At 41.1% G+C, this 16,035-nt stretch overlaps 2 protein-coding genes across 9 annotated transcripts in view; one reads left to right on the top strand and one right to left on the bottom strand.

Moving 5' to 3' along the window:
- Positions 1 to 3,013, top strand: part of BOC (BOC cell adhesion associated, oncogene regulated) — a 44,351-nt gene extending 41,338 nt beyond the window's left edge. For all 7 annotated transcript variants that reach the window (XM_040646483.2, XM_015296544.4, XM_040646477.2 and 4 more), the window contains 4 exons: positions 126 to 352; positions 882 to 961; positions 1,573 to 1,766; positions 2,335 to 3,013. In XM_040646483.2, coding sequence (XP_040502417.1) covers positions 126 to 352; positions 882 to 961; positions 1,573 to 1,766; positions 2,335 to 2,519 — 686 coding nt within the window. In that variant the 3' untranslated portion in view covers positions 2,520 to 3,013. The remainder of the gene's footprint in view (positions 1 to 125; positions 353 to 881; positions 962 to 1,572; positions 1,767 to 2,334) is intronic.
- A 1,163-nt stretch (positions 3,014 to 4,176) lies between these two features.
- The window catches only part of CFAP44 (cilia and flagella associated protein 44), a 44,325-nt gene continuing 32,466 nt past the window's right edge, over positions 4,177 to 16,035 (bottom strand). The window contains exons 26-35 of one of the 2 annotated variants that reach the window (XM_015296532.3): positions 13,460 to 13,957; positions 12,841 to 13,044; positions 12,262 to 12,454; positions 11,176 to 11,286; positions 9,675 to 9,805; positions 8,451 to 8,567; positions 7,376 to 7,577; positions 6,652 to 6,812; positions 5,131 to 5,265; positions 4,177 to 4,602 (exon numbers count right to left, since the gene is read on the bottom strand). In XM_015296532.3, coding sequence (XP_015152018.2) covers positions 4,360 to 4,602; positions 5,131 to 5,265; positions 6,652 to 6,812; positions 7,376 to 7,577; positions 8,451 to 8,567; positions 9,675 to 9,805; positions 11,176 to 11,286; positions 12,262 to 12,454; positions 12,841 to 13,044; positions 13,460 to 13,957 — 1,995 coding nt within the window. In that variant the 3' untranslated portion in view covers positions 4,177 to 4,359. Of the gene's footprint in view, positions 4,603 to 5,130; positions 5,266 to 6,646; positions 6,813 to 7,375; positions 7,578 to 8,450; positions 8,568 to 9,674; positions 9,806 to 11,175; positions 11,287 to 12,261; positions 12,455 to 12,840; positions 13,045 to 13,459; positions 13,958 to 16,035 lie in introns of both variants that reach the window. The other variant, XR_005839287.2, reaches the window with a different exon arrangement.

Genomic DNA, 16,035 nt, shown 5'->3' with positions numbered 1-16,035 from the left:
GCTTAGTGTGCCAAAACAGCTGCCTGATAGGACAGCCTAACACTATCATTTTCAGTAGTACACTTCAGGAAGCTCAGCTTTACCTCTGCTTTTGGCCTCAGACTGTCTTGTTCTTCCTTCTGCAGAGCAAACCATTGACATGGGCTTTCCAGGAGCTGGACTGTTGGTGTCATCCTGCCAGTACACGATGGTGCCTCTGAGGGGCATTTCTGCTCCTCGTGCCAATGGACATCCCTATGTTAATGGGCAGCCCTATGCCAGTGGGGCACATCTGAACGGCATCTGCCCCTCAGCAGGAGTGGACTATGTGAGCACGAAGCCCCAAGATTACAGTCCAGATGACATGCAGCAGGTACGTCCACACCCACAGTTAACAGCTGATTTGACATGAGCCGTGGCCATGGTTGCAGTGGGAGGACTTTCTCCAGACATGCTTGAAACTTTTTGCAGCATGTAGAAGTGCCAAAACTGGCTCCTTTTTGAAGTTTCCCTGTTGCAGTGAAGTTACGTGAGACCTGGGATCAGCAGGAAGGTCTCCAAATCACTTGTGATGAGGTGGCTTCCTGGGGCAGTAGCTCTCAGGCATGGAGGAGGCAGTGAGCAAAAGCTACTGTTTATAAACTGCATTTATAAATAAATGCAGTGCCACAGCAGAGAGTATAAATCAGTTATCATGACCCAGTGATACAGCAGTAAGTAATCTGAGTTTTTCAGTGCTCAGTTCTACTCCGTAAGAAACAAAACAGCTCCAGCTCTTTCCACCTTCTTTTGTAAGAACTACACCTTTCTGCCTTGTGGTTCTGGTTCTGCTAGAGATCAGCACCAACCTCTTACTGCTGCTTTATGTCATTGCTCTGCTAAGATCCTTTCTCTCATTTCAGTCACACGAGGAGACCAATGCCTTGCTGCAGGCGAGAGTGCTGCAAAATGGGAATGCCCACCAAGACTACCAGCCCACCAGGTTGGTCCTGGCCTACCAAGGGGGAGGATGAAACTGTCGATCCTGTGGGGCCCATTGGAATACATGCTTAGAATGGCTAGCGCAAACATGCCCTTGTCTGTTCCAGTTCAGTTGGGAAACAAACCTGTGCTCCAGCAGTCAGCCTTTTTGGTCGAAACTCTTTTTACACACCTCATTCCTCTAATGGTTTGACGGAAGGGTTATTTCACTTTAGAGATGGCTCTCCCATTTCCTCCTTGTGCTCCTAAGCGTAGACTGAAAAGTACAATGAGAGAAACTAACATCTGTGACTGGGTGCTGATAAACAGCTGTCCAGAATCTGGTGAGTTGCAGATACTTAGTTTCTCTTGTTCACACTCCATGTCATCATTCACGTGCTCCCCAGGAAGCCAGCTTCTGTGGCACTCACCAGGTTTTGAATCACGGATACCAGTTCACATCACCTCAATTCCCACTCCACAAGTATATCCAAATTTCTCCTCATTTAGGTGAATGGAATGGTTTGTCATTTTATCAATGCAGCTGGCTGAGATGTTGCAGGAAGTGTACCTTTCAAGGATGAGATGTGGGAATAGTGCTGAACTTCTTTCTTTGTGTGTCTGCCTCCCTAGATTGCCCAGTTCAAGACCAGAAGACAGCTCTTTCCTGTACAGTCTCCCAGATGACTCCACTCACCAACTTCTGCAGCCACAAGATGACTGTCCACACCTTCAAGAGCGCTTCGTTGGCCTGCATCATCCAGTGATGGGCAACAAAGTGGGAGGTTCTAGTTTGGATCCTCGACGAGATCCACTGTTTCACCATGGTGAGTAGTCTGAAAATTCAGTGCTTGCTTCATCTGATTGTTTTGGGCTGATCTTGAAGGGAAACTTCACTATAGAGGATGCTTGATGGCTTTGTTCATACTCAGTCCTATGGTGCAAGGACTGTCTCTTAGAATAGCATGAGAAGGCCACACTAGCAGTTGGGATTGTAAATTGCCTGGGACACTTTTAAACAACAGATTTTTCATTTCTCCATAAGCATGGCATATCTGCTGCTGGAAGGATACGTACCCATCTGCAGTTGCAGAGAATAATCATTTAGTCCTTCTTCACCTTACATTTTCCAGGCTGGTCAAACACCACAGTCCCTGAAAAATTATGTGAATCCATCCCTCTAGGATATGAACTGTTGATCGTCGCTTCTGTAGCATGGATCAAATTCATTGCATACGAGCATAGGAGTAAACTCCCCTGTAGCCAGGGGGATGCAGTTCTTGGTCTTTGATCAGACTATCTGTCCTCATAAAGTGGACTGTTGACTAGAAAGCTACCATAGAACCTCTCACTTCTGTACACATTTTAATTCTCTCTCACTCCTCTGCCTTTCAGGAAGCCCGTTCTGCCTAGGCCTAGTGCCAGTGGAAGAGGTAGAAAGACTAGACTGCTGCCAGTCCAGAGGAGACCTCCATCCCCCGGCTCCAGTGCTCACATCTTTGAGTCAGGACCTACCGGGACATCTGAACAGCAGCTCACCATCGCTGAGGCCCTTGGAGACTCATTCTCCTATCAGTTAGGGACCAAGCTGCCTTTTGCAAAAGACTTATTCTAAAGAGAAAAAAAAAAAAGAATGGGTATTTATTTTTGTATAACACCTCTATTTATATATTTATGCACTTGTATATAGATGTATATGTGCCTTTTATAATGCTATGGAGACAGAAGGCATCTTCAGCAAGGCAACAGGAGGGCCTGAGAAACAAGGCAACAGCTACCTGTGGCACTGGGCTGTTCATCAGAGCACAAGATTGAAACAGCAGCACAAGGGACATTGCAAGACATGGGTCCAAATGAAGCTGCCACCAAGATCGATCAGCTTCCTGCAGTGAGGGCTTCTCCTTGCCCACAGGAAGGCATGTCCCAGGAACACACTCCTGTGAGTGGACCGGAGTTATGCACTCTGCCTGATCAACTTAAACAAACTTTCACATAGACGCCATCTGCAGCTGCATATTTGTAAAGACAAACCCATGCTTTAACAACTAAAATAAAGGCTTAAGTGTTTTCTGTGGCTGGTTGTATGCTAAAACCTTCCACAGAATGAACCTACATTCTTTTTCCTTGCAGAAACATGGCAAAAAGGACACCTGAGGGAAGGTGACACTTTCCTGCAGTTATAGTTTTCCTCTATGTCACCTATGTGAATCTTTTCAGTGCTGAGCTTAAGAGAAAAGGGCTGGCTGCTATCTATGGCAACTAAGTGATATAAAACCTCTTGTGGGGAGCAGAGCCGGCGAAAATTTTCATTTACGTCTAAGTATAGATCATTTTGCTTTCTTTTTTCCCCTGAGAAAATAGAATGCTCAGCACCTTCACAGGGACTCACTGAAAAGGCAGGCAGCACAAATACCATTTGTTTGCTTGTACTGGGGCCAGCAAAGCAGCAGCAGTTCTTGTGCCTGGCTGGGACACAACTGGATCCTGGCTAAAGGTGCACCAGACAGGAACAATGACCAGGGAGGGAGAGGGCAGAAGAAGCAAGAGCAGCTGCAGGTTGTTTCAGCTGTTTAATTAAAAAAGAGCAGCCAACCCCAAAGCTCTGTGTGCTGTCAGAAACTTTGCAATGGAAGAACACTGCATCAAAACCCCTCCACTTGGAGGTTAAATAAACTTTTCACAGTAAGACAAAGTAAGCACTATCAATGATCACTCACTGTCAACATCCCAAATGCAAGAGGAAAAAAATAGAAAGAATAAAACCAGAAAACAAAGACTAGCTCTACTCTATAAAGCATGCAAGTCAGTGAAATTACAGGCTAACTTCACATTTGCTATAGTCTTCTTGTTCTAAATAAAAGGGACGTCCTGCACTAGTTTCCCACCTCCACAGAGCAGGGTCAAGCCTCTCACTGGTGCCATACTCTTCTAGCATTGTAGGCCCTGAGGAAAAAGGTCCCCTTGTTTTCCCCAAACATAGTGCTTCCCATTTCTTTTTACAATATTCCAACTCTGTTAGGACAACTATCATTGCAGTGGGAATATTCAACAAGTAACAAGATGCACTCTTAAGACAGACGTCCTTTACCAATTACTGAGAACCTGGATGCTATAGATAGAATTGGCCAGTTTCCAGCCTTCAAAAGCCATTTTGTACTGAGAGCTAAGAACAGGTGTGCACATACAAACACACTCCAGTGCAAAGCTCTGCAATGGACTGACAACAGCACTTACTGGTTGCAATTGCACTTTTTAATGCCCTATCCACCACTACAGCCATATTTGGATAGAGGAAACAAATTTAATCCTTTACAATGAAACCTCTTTGTAACCAAAACAATAAATTTCACACTTGCAAGTATTACTGTTGCCATAGTTCAATGTCTGCTTTTAAGGGACACCTGAAGTGTTAGTTACCATTCATGGTTTAAGAACAGGGAATATTTGATCTGGTGCTTCCAGGTCCTGTGGTGATGAAGGTTGTAGAAACTGATTGTTCCTGGTCAGGAGACTGAGCTGTTCAAATAAATGCCCATCTTTTCTGCTTAGAAAATTGATTTCTTCTCTTAGGATGGCTTCGTCATGAGCCAAACGTTTCAGCTGTGACTCCATCCTGGCCTTCTCTTTCATATCAGCAGTTCGGGGCCCCTGAAATTCTACTCCCTGTAAGGAGAGAAAAAAAATGCAAGAACTAATGGTGGAAAATTTATTTCATCTGGGAAAGTGAAGCATACCAAGAAGTGGGACAGTGACTGCTCCACTCCTCACTCAGAACTACTTGGAAGACAGAGTGAGAGACCTTTATCTTTGGCTCAATCTGTTACCAATGGCTGCCTTATTCCCTAATAAAGAGAAAGAAAACAACTCATTTGTCTGTTCCTATGTACCAAAGGAATAATTTTGACTTTCTGCAAAACATTTTCTAATTAGAAATTTGCTTCAGTATTAGAAAGCAGCCAAGAAATTAACAGAGAAGTTAAAGTATGGCCTACTTTGGGATCAGTTCATCTATCTTCCTCTCTGGAGCGGACCTGAAGCAGCCATTCAACCTTTGCCACTAGGCAAGATCAGTCTGAATGGCTGACTGCAGAGCAGGATGTTTGACCAGGGTGATGGTAAGGGCTGGATGAACCCCTTTCTGCTTTCAAACAGTCCCAGACCTGCATGTAGTACAATAGCTAAGAAATTTACCCAATCATCCTTCAGTGAATCCAGCTTAGTTTCAAGTTGCTGTTTTTCAAGGCAGAACTGGTTCAGCTGCCGCGCTTTTCTGGTGTTTTCTTTTGTCAGCATCATTAGCTTCTGTTCTAAGTCTAAGATTCTTTTCTAGAAAGAGATAAAAAGTTCAACTAGGATGAGCAAGGATAAGAAGGGTGAAATGGGGAATGAGGGCTAGGCTGAATGTGTGTCATAGAAGAGAGGGAAACATCAAACTGATCTTGCATACAAGTGATCCTATGATACCTTTCATGCAATCTGTTTTGTTGGTGTTTTTTTTTCTTCTTTTTTTCTTTTTTTTTTTTTTCCTTTTTGTTCTTAGTATTGAAAATGACTAAGCATTTAGATAAAGCTGCTAGGCAAAAGTATGGGAAAGGGCAGACTGTTAGGCATATAGTACTCCATTTGTGTGTAAGGTATGAAACCGACTCCTACCCCTGCCACAAGCCTGCACAGATGACAAACAGAGGAGGCTAAGGCTGTGAGTTTCCAGTTTGAAATGTAGCTCTCATACCCAAATCCAGGAGGAAGATGGGTTCTTTGCATAGTTACAAATACAAGACAATCAGGAGAGCAAAGAACTGCAGATGTGAACATTCTGCTTTCATGAAAATGTATTATGCTGTGCAAGCATGCATAGGAGTGGACAGCACAGTTCCTTACAAAACAAACCTACTTTCTGGAGGTCATTATGCAAACCTTGCAACATATCCAGATATATGCTGTGCTGAAGGATACCAGACTAACTGTTCTAAGGAGCAGAGCATTTCCCAAAGCAGAGAGTAAGCCCAAAACATGTTGACAACCGACGTTAACAAGGAAGAAGTAGAAATCACAAGACCTCTTAGGAGGTATGGGGGTGAAATGTTAGTCAAGCAAATCAAAATTAGGCATGATACTCACTCATAGAGATATTTTCTGGCTCTTCTGGGATACTCTTGCTTTCTAACTTTTCTGTCTACATATTTTTCAAGTGTCAGAAAAGAATAGCATTCTGTAAGGACAGCTTGGGACTGTTGCCTGCCTGCACTATAACAGCTGAGCCTCAGGTATCCCAAGAAGACAAGCACCTTTCATGCTGCACTGCCTAGTGTCCCAGGCATCAGCCAGGGATGCACTGTACTCAAATAGTTCATCAACAAACATGATGGAAGCACGCAGTAGGTACTGACTGCCACCTGAAATCTGAAGGACAGCACTCGAGGAGAACCTCACATAGGGAATGGAACAGAAAAATGCACTGGAGGCCAGTTTAAAAATAAAGATGTCATAAACTACCTCCACAAGAAAAGGATGTGCAGCAGCAGCTGAGCAAAGGTAGGAGTCATGATGGGACATGGAAGTTGGACATTTTGGTCTGTTGCTGACAGGTGAAAAAAAACAACAAAAATGAACAGGTTGACAAAACTTTAGTGTAGCTATTCAGCCCCAGGCAAACGAAGCCTTAATAGAACATATTCATACATATACCCTCCTCCCATTTCTGTACCTTACCGCACACTCTTTGATTTCCTGGGAATGCTCATATTCTTTCTCCATTATTTGCAATTCCAGCTCTTCTAAGCGTATGTTAACAGAGCGTGCTTGAACTGCTTCAAAATCAACCACACGGCCAAACTTCAGCATCATCAGCTGACTGCACTTCTCTTCCAGACCTAAAAGGAGAGGCATGGCACAAGTGACAGAACTGCTTTTCATGGGTTAATAAGAATTTGTTCCGTACCCCCAGCTTTTTGCCTGAGCTTTGTCGTATATGATCCATAACAAATAATTCACATAAATTTGTAGAGAGCTCACAATTGAATACTGCCATTTGTTCTTGCCTGTGACCACACCTGGGCTATCACTAAGCCGCATTCAGGCAATCCCACTGAGCCATCCCCACATCAGAGCCTCAGCAGGCTGGCAGAGGAGGTTCAAAGGTTGTAGGCACCTGGACATCTCTGGGTCTGGTTCTTGGGAATGTGAATGTTTTGAATAGAGAGTTTTTAAATTCTTCTTATGTTACACGAGGAAGAAAATGCATTTAAAACTTATCACAGCCTAGTGATTCTACTGTGCTGGAGAACTACCAGTACTTCACCCAAACAGTCCACTTGATACACTTTTTCTGCAGTAACCAGCTGTGACATTTGGGTGAGTGTAAAGACAGATCTGCTGACTTACTCACACCCAGTGAGAAACTAGAAACCTGTGCTGAATGAGGTCTGTTACTCACGTTGAATAGTTATCTCCATCTCCTTTTTGTCCCGGACAAGCTGCTTATATTGCTTCTGGGCCTTCTTATAGATCTCTCTTTGCATTATCTTTTCATGATGTAGGTCCACAATTCTCTTCTGCAGATACTCTAGGGACTGGTTGGTAAATACCAGAGCTTGGGAGAAGTCCCTGGGTATCTCCCCATTAAAGAAGTACTCCACCTGCCAGAAACAGCCATAAGCAAGGCTGACTTGACTTGTTTAGGGTGCTGTTGACAGTTTTTGGATAAAAAATGTGTGAGAGTTTGAAAATTAATGAATGAGGTAACAACATGGGCACAACTCTCATGTTTGGGGCCATGGAATCACTACCACACAGCAGAGCTCAAAGACTACTTAGAACTATGAGGGTTCCCTGTGTATGAAGCTGTTTATCTTTTTATAACACCAAGAACAAAAACGGAGGGGGGACTCCTTTGAGTTTCTGGGACTCTTCTGTCTTTCTTATGAACATTTTAATGGGGGTAGATAAAACAAAGATAGAGATGCTAAGCTTGCCTCAGAAGCGCATGAGCCACAACAGGCAGAGGCCTATCCTCTCTCTCCGAGGACAAGATTCAACCCAGAGGAAATTACAGCATTGTCTGGAGTTTTCTTCTTCATTTTCTGCTCATCATCCCTAGGATAACAGCTGCATAGATGAATGCATTGCATGCAATCCAGCATTCTTGAATTGGGCAAAATTCCCATTACTTTGAATAGTTCTTTTGTTTGCTTGTTGCTATTGTGTTTTTTTGTTTTTGTTTTTCTCAAGAGATTATTAGTAGGCATAGACCTGAAGGAATATTCCATTCCAAACCTGCAAAACACTTGAAGGCTACACACATTTCATCAGTGTACTGACTCTACCTGTCCTTATATGAAGGAAAACAAACACAGAGGAACTATGAAATTCAATTAATGGCACTGTCACTCCAAGGAGACAATAGTGAATCAGGAAATTAAAGGCCTCAAAAGCCAGTGACACCACTGTTTAGATATACATAGGCACCTGCCAAAAGTAAAACTGATAAACACAAAAAAATCTTGAATTACCTGATGGAGTTTCAAAGGCACAACTACATATAAATCATTCAGCTTCTGCTGCTTTTTCCACTGAAAGATGTCCAGTTCCTTCTCTGCAGTGTTCAGACTGGCTTCTATTGATTTTGCCTGCAGAAAGATAAGTTGTAGACAGACAAAAATCTTAGAGCATTCAAATACACAGATGACAGGGTTCTATGTTAGAGTCCTTGATCTGAAGGAAAAAAAGCATCGAAAAAAATGCTTTTTTTTGGTACAGATTATGGTAGATGAGTTTCGTAGGTTAACATGAGGCTCATCGATGTATTCAAACAGAATTCTATGCTGAATACTTTACACAGGTACGTTCATAAATATTTTCTTACTTGTGAAGCTACTTATGTATTAAGAGACAGCTGCTTTGTTTAATGTACATACGAAACACTTCTAGATCAACAGTGTCTGCAAGATATTTTTTATTGTTTTATGTCTGAAAATGTGATTCTGCATGAAAAACAATTCAGAATCAAATGTCAGACCCCAGGGTGAATATGTGGCAGCTGGCACTTAGGAAATCCTTTAAAAGCAAAACAAAAAAGCGTTGTAAGTTAAGCTTATTTGATGGGACATTTTTGAGACACAACAAAAGCAAGCCTTGCATAATGGCATTTTGGCAGAACTCTTTTTCTATCCCAGAAAGCCCTTTAAATTAAGATATTTTTGATTTAATATAAATCAAATGTCTTGACGAATGCAGGACCTCATAAAAGCTGAAAGGCAAATTCACACCAAATGAGTTTATTCAATAATTACTATGACAAAGAGCAGAAGAAAATAACTAAAAGCAAAAGAAACAGATAGGAGAGGAGCATTTTTATGCATGTATTCTAGCAAGCATTTGTGTTAGGATGACCCCTTATATTCTTCATCCCCTCCACATGTACACAGGATGGGGACCAGGCTACACCATGTGTGCCACCTGAATCACAGAGTCTGGCTTCTTTTAGGTGAGGGATCTAAAACTTAGGCCCAGTCCCCTAGCAGCCAAGGTCAGACCAACTTGATTTGCCTTCTTCAGGAGGACAGGCGACCCATAGTAAGCTGCCTCCTGCCTGCGTGTTGGCACGGAGATCTCTCCCCAAACAGAGGCCTCTTAAAAGGTTCGGTCTGTGTTTTTATGTCTTAGAAAAAATCAATAGCACATTTTCATTGTACTGGAGTGAGCTGATGCTTGCTGAGAACAAAACACTACAATACCTTTTCGAATAAGACATTATATTCCTTTCGGAGTTTAGCAGCAACTTTCTTCTCCCTTATTAAAGCGTCCTTAATGTCTAACAGCTTTTCCCGGAGCTGGATGGTGTTTTGGAAGAGTGCCTTATCACAGTCTGAGAAGGAAAGGATCAGAAGATAGCTTAGTTTTGTTATAACTGTACCATTCAAGCTTGAGTTAGTAGCTTCCCTTGACTGTGCAGATTGCCCAGCATTCTCTATAATGTTCTTGGTTCCTTAGAGCTTTCTCAAACATAAGCCCTGTGGACCAAGCTCCTTTGTGAAGGGGCCAGTGTTTTGGATGGATCTTTTTTCTTTATATTCAATCAATACGTTTTGTTTCCAGAAGTAAAACTTAATGCATCAAAGCCAGCATTAAAGCAAAAGTTAGCTTTTATAACTCAGTCCTGGTAATTAATATGTTAGAATACAATCTTTAGTGACGTGAACATGTAGATATTTATCCATAGCATCTTTAACTATAAATGATGGACTTGCTGTGGTGATCTGCTTGTGGGGATCTAGCTCTACTTGTAAAGAAAGCTGTGGTTCATAGGACCTGCAAAGTTCTAGCTGGTGCGGTGGTATCTGTCATACCAATCAAATCTGCATTATCAACACAAAACACAAATCAGTTCCTATAAAAAAAAAAAGTCCAATAAAGGCAGAGAATTACACTTAAAGACACAAATATGAAGAGGCTAATGCGACATGTCATTTCCCCATTAAATGAGTAATTTAGATTTTTTCAATAAAAAGTAAAAATGTTGTACTTCCAATAATGCATTGAAAAGAGACGGGCAAGGAGTTAATAAAAATTCAATTAAAAAAAAAAATGGTAACTTGCTGGCAAATTTGAACTGAAAATAAAGCAGCGTTGTTAAGGGGTCACTAATATGTCACTCAAAGATCTTAAAAAATAAAAAAAGAGATTGCTTTTCTTTGCTGTATGAATGAACAAGTCAAGAGAACTTTGCAAAGTAACGCTATTACTTTTTCTGATAGAGAGAAACCTAGCAACAGGCAATTCCTACCTAAATCCACAAGGTGGTAACAAAGAGCTTAATTCAACACCACAGTAGGGTCCCCACATAACTTCCCCAAACAGGGATCCATCTAGGCTTGGCAGCAGGTTTCCAGAGAGCAACTACAGACTCACACTCCAGCTCTGCTCCCATGAGGAGCCTCTTCTCCCCAGAAAACAGCCGCGAAATGGCAAATGGTTCTTTACACAAAATAATTAATTCTTAGCACTTAGCTAAGTTCTATTTTTCCGAACTTTTTAATTACGATACCATATACCATCAGCATTTTCCTTATCTTCACTGAGATTTCCTGGGGAAAAATGCTGCAGCCAGGACTGCACACATTCTGGCCCTTAATGGCATCAGTGTGAAGAGAATAATGAAAATATTCCTTCTTAAAAACACAGCATTGCTCTAAAGCTGAACAAGTAGTCAACCCAAGAAAATGATGGCTTAGGTACTCTCTGGGCAAACGGAGATGTCAAAGATTTCATCTTCAGATCCAGAATCTTCTTCATCACTCTCTGAGCTGGACTCTTCATCACTCTCCTCTTCACTCTCATCTTTTTCATCTAGAAGAAAAGGACAGTACTGCTGACTTGCAGGATAGCCCCCAAATCCACTAGCTGTGCATTATGCAAACGTGCTAGTGAACACATCTCCAGTAATCCACATAAGAGCACCTTAGTAATACGTAGATTCAGGCACCTTTCACCTATTGCATTGATTTGATAATTTCACAGAAATAAAAAAAAACCGTGGGAGAGAGATCATCTTGTAGTGCCAAGTGCACTAATATAGGCATACTCTGGGGACTTTCTTCTATGATTTTTCCTCTCTGTATGTGTATTAAGTGTTTGGAATTTAAACGCTGTAGGTTTACCATTCTACTGTAGAGATTAAACAACTAAGCAAAATACACAGAAGCACATAACTGTCACAAAAGCGTGACTGTTGTGTGTGCTTTTTGGTAAGCATATCCCAGGTGAAAGCAAAAGTCAAGGCAAGCATCCTAGCTCAGTTAGACTGCTTAGCCTTTACAGAGACACTGTAGATAAATTAAAGACATGGAGATAAATTAAATCTTTTTCATAATTTGTTTAGTCATGTGAGTAATGGATTACTGCAGATTAGGTCTATGGTCTCTCATTAGTCAATGGACAGATTAAAGAAGAATGTCACGAATATGGCAGATTAATCATTTTTCCTTAGCTCCAATTGGTTCAGCATAGGAAGTAGCTATTTAAAGCTTTGCTTCTTCTATTGCTATCCTCAATATTGACATATAGGAAGTACACTGTAGGAGCTATGATCAGACCAAATGTAATCATGTTAGAGACTGAATTACCACTGTCATCATTCAGGATGGCTCCCATAGAACATGGGTTGGTAGAAACACAGAACTTGGGTAGGCCTAATCTATTTGGTGTTTTGGACTGTGTTTAGCATTGCATGTACCCAGAGCTCCAGATAGACTGAGGCACATTTATTTTACTGCATGGAAGTATGTGTAAACAATCCAAAAGTCAAGAACAGTTATCTCTAACCTGTTTCTCTTTCTACTTTTTTTTTCACACAGTTGAACTTCTTCTTCAGAACCTTGGTCAGAAAGTGGGCAAATTCATTGTTTTCTCCAAGGGATGCCTGGAAGCTGGCATAAAGAGCTTTCTCACATTCCTGAAGTTTTACAATCTCAGACTTTTTATCCTCCATCCGTGCAAGGTAGCTGTTCAGTTTTGACTAAACAACAAAAAAATCTTTAGTCAAAAGGCACAAACTTTTAATGTTAATGTAGATAGGACATATCAGTGAAGATCTGGAGATGCTACACTTGACTATCACTCTTTGAACTCCAGTCAAGCAAAACTTAGAAGAATCTTCTAAGGATGAATATGATTTGTCACTTATTCCGCATCATGAAAACTGTGAAAAGATTAACTATGCAAAGTTAAAAACTACCATCATGGTTGATGATTGAGAGTTTCTTTTTTCCAAAATTTAGCACTAGATGCTGGATCAGTGCAAAAAGGAAGCAAAGAGAAGCTCCCATTTATTTTACATCCTCTTTTTGGTTTAGACTACTCATTATCAGTACTGTTAATTCCAAAGACACATAGTCTACATACTTGCATGGCCTCCTGCTCACTTTGGAGGGTGTTAACATGCCCCTGGAGAAGGTTCTCATTTTTCTCAGCATTCTTCAGGATAAGCAGCTCTTCAAACCAAGTGATATAGTTCAGGTCAGCATATTTCATCTGCACATCTAGCTGCAGCTTCTTGTGCCGCAGAAAGCGAAGTTCAGCATCAAAGTTGGTTACCAGTTCATTGATCTGGAGCATAAGAGACGCAAATGAGTAACTGGGAAGGTATTAGGATCGGAGCTAAACATGTAAAGCTAGAGAAAGGAGCAGAAGGGAAAATTTCTCTCTGTCAAGTCAGCTTGCTCATGCTATGCCTTATGCACATAGACGTGCCTTTTAAGGAAGCTTTCCCATGACCCTTGTACATTTAAAATCATTTTTGAGACCAGAGGGTCAACACTACTCATGTTGCTCAACAGCTGAGAAAAGCTGCAGTGATACTTAACTTTTTCTATTTATCACTTTTTAAATAATTTCTTACATTTTACTTTCCTTTTTTTTTTTTTTTTTTTTGGTAGCTGCAGTCCTGAGGGAGTAGAAAGGGGTTTTATTTCTGATTGAGTGAGATTGTTCAAAATAAAAATAATAAAAAAAGTTTTCCTACCTTGTTAATTAAGGTCTCCTGCAAGTATAGGTTTTTTATCTTCTCCCTCTTTAAAATTTCCAGTTCCATTTCTGTTGGCTCTGCTTTCTCAATTACAAAAATCTTTTGCTGCTCTATGACCACAGACGATGATCTTTTCATTCTGTCTGAGCTTGCAGTCTGTTGTAGAGAGCCAGTTTCTTTATCGGAAGACTTCAAACTATACCTAAATGCACCAGATGAGGGAGACTCTTCCAATTGTTCTTGAAGCTTTGCCTTGGCTGCCTGCTCCTCTTTGAATTTCAGTAGGATGTCACGGTCATACTCAAATCTTTTTTCTGGAACTTCATCTGGGTGTAACTGAGGAATCAGGGGAAGAGGGAGACGTTCTGATATATCTAATGCTGCCTGCACGGATTTCAATTCTTGCAATAAACACCTGATTTCTTCAATAATAGAAACCTTAAAGTCCCGCAATGACATAATCTGTTTGTTCATATTCACCTTCTTCTTATAGATCTGCAAAGGAAAAACAATTTTAGTAGGATTTCCCCAGTGACACATAATATATTATCTTCCCCAACACAAGTAGTAGTTAAGAAGCTTGTCATACTGACTTTCCCTCTTTCCATACTAGCTTTCTCTTCTGTACCATCTCCACAAATTAGTGTTTTTAAAAGAGTACTTTGAAAAATCTCTGGTTTTAAAATCTTTGAAACCATCTCTCTAACTCTTCTTCACAGAAAAGGCAAAAGAGCAGAAATAAGGTTTCCCCTGTCTCTCCTGACTTGATCATGAATTTCTTTACATGAGATGCTTAAGTAGTGCAGAAAGCAGTCAGACAGTGTGAAAATCAGTTGTGGGAGTTAGAAGATTAGTAATCGGGGCTGTCTCTCACTAAATACAGAGAGCATCTCAGCTTTGATACATGACTTTCTTTACAGGCATGCTGTACAAATTATATACTGAGACAAAGGAACTGCATTTAAGACCTTTATTGTACATTCTAGCAAATGAATGGCTGTACAGAAATCTAGACTTCTGGCATCATCATCACAACAATGCAGTTTTCTTAAATAAGTCCTTCATAATGTTTATGAAGCAACTGAACTAGTCCTTCATGAACATAGGTTCTAGAATATAGATGTAATCCTTGTCAATAAAATACGTGAAAGTAATGTTGAAATCACAACTGGTGCAGTCAATTATGAATGGAATGAAGTTCTGAATTTTCAAAGTAGAGTAGGTAGCAAAATTAAAGACAAGAAAACAACTGTCAGATGCTTCTGGATCTAATAAAAAGCCACTATAAATTCAAAACAAATCCTATCCAGACCTTCCAGTAATCCAGATTACCAAAGTCAACTCAGAAAACTTTGGCATTAGCTGAATATTTTTTCCCCAAGTGAAGATGAAGATCCACGAATGTGAGAAGTGACACTTACTTACATGTAAGAGTTGTGAATTAAACTGCCAAGTGCAGCAAAACTTATTACATTTTGTTTGCATTCTGCTTCACCTGTAGGCAGAACCTCAGTGCTAATTCTGTACTCAGAATCCAGTAATGATAATTCCATTAAACATCATTAGTGGTCTGGATGATGGGGCAGAGTATTCCCTCAGCAAGTTTGCTGAAAATATAAAACTGGGAGAAATGGTGGATACCAGTCCTTGGAGATCTACAAAAGCCTCTTGAACATGATTCTGGGCAGCCTACTCTGGGTGTCCCTGCTTGAGCAGGTGGGTAGGATTGGATGACTTTCAGAAGTCCCTTCTAACCTTAACCAATCTGTGACTCTACTGTGATAAAGGGACACTGCATTGATTTGCTCTTTTCATATGAAATAATAATAGAATGAGATTTAATATTAATATATGTGGAAGAAACTTCTCTGATCTTTATAAAAGACAACAGCCTTATACAGCAACCATCTGAAGTAACTAGAATTCTTCATCTATACAAACCTGACATTTATAACTAGAACTATTCATTTTTACTTGCATTGGCTGGTCCTACTGAGTTAGCTTAACCACCCTGACTAGTCCTGGAGGTATTAGAGAGGTCTTCTCTGAGAACTCAATGAGCCCAACAGCTAAACTGAAGTGCCTCTATACCAGTGCACACAGCATGGGAAATAAAGAGGAGGAGGTAAAAACTGTGGCACAATTGGGAAAGTATGACCTAATTGCTATCACAGAAACACAGTGGGACAAATCCCAGAGTTGGAATACTCTGATTGAGGGCTACAGGCTTTGCAGAAGGGATAGACAGGGTAGGAGGGGTGGGGGAGTTGCCCTCTATGTTAGGAAGTGGATAGATTGCAAAGAGCTGTGTCTGAGAAACAGCCACAATCAGGTTGAGAGCTTGTGGGTTAAAATCAAGGATTGGTCCAGTAAAGGACATCTAGTGGTTGAGGTCTGCTACAGGCCATCTGGTCAGGGGGAACCTGTTGACAGGGCCTTCTTGCTTCAGCTGCAGGAAGTGTTGTGTTCCCAGGCTCTTGTCCTGATGGGGGATTTCAACCGCCTGGATATCTACTGGGATAGCAGCATGGCAGGTGGCAGACAATCCAGGAGATTCCTGAAGTCTGTTGAGG

This window comes from Gallus gallus, chromosome 1 (assembly GCF_016699485.2).
Source record: "Gallus gallus isolate bGalGal1 chromosome 1, bGalGal1.mat.broiler.GRCg7b, whole genome shotgun sequence".
Classification (NCBI taxonomy): domain Eukaryota; kingdom Metazoa; phylum Chordata; class Aves; order Galliformes; family Phasianidae; genus Gallus; species Gallus gallus.
Note: the sequence above shows the minus strand (reverse complement) of the source record. Positions and strands in the feature narration are given on the sequence as shown.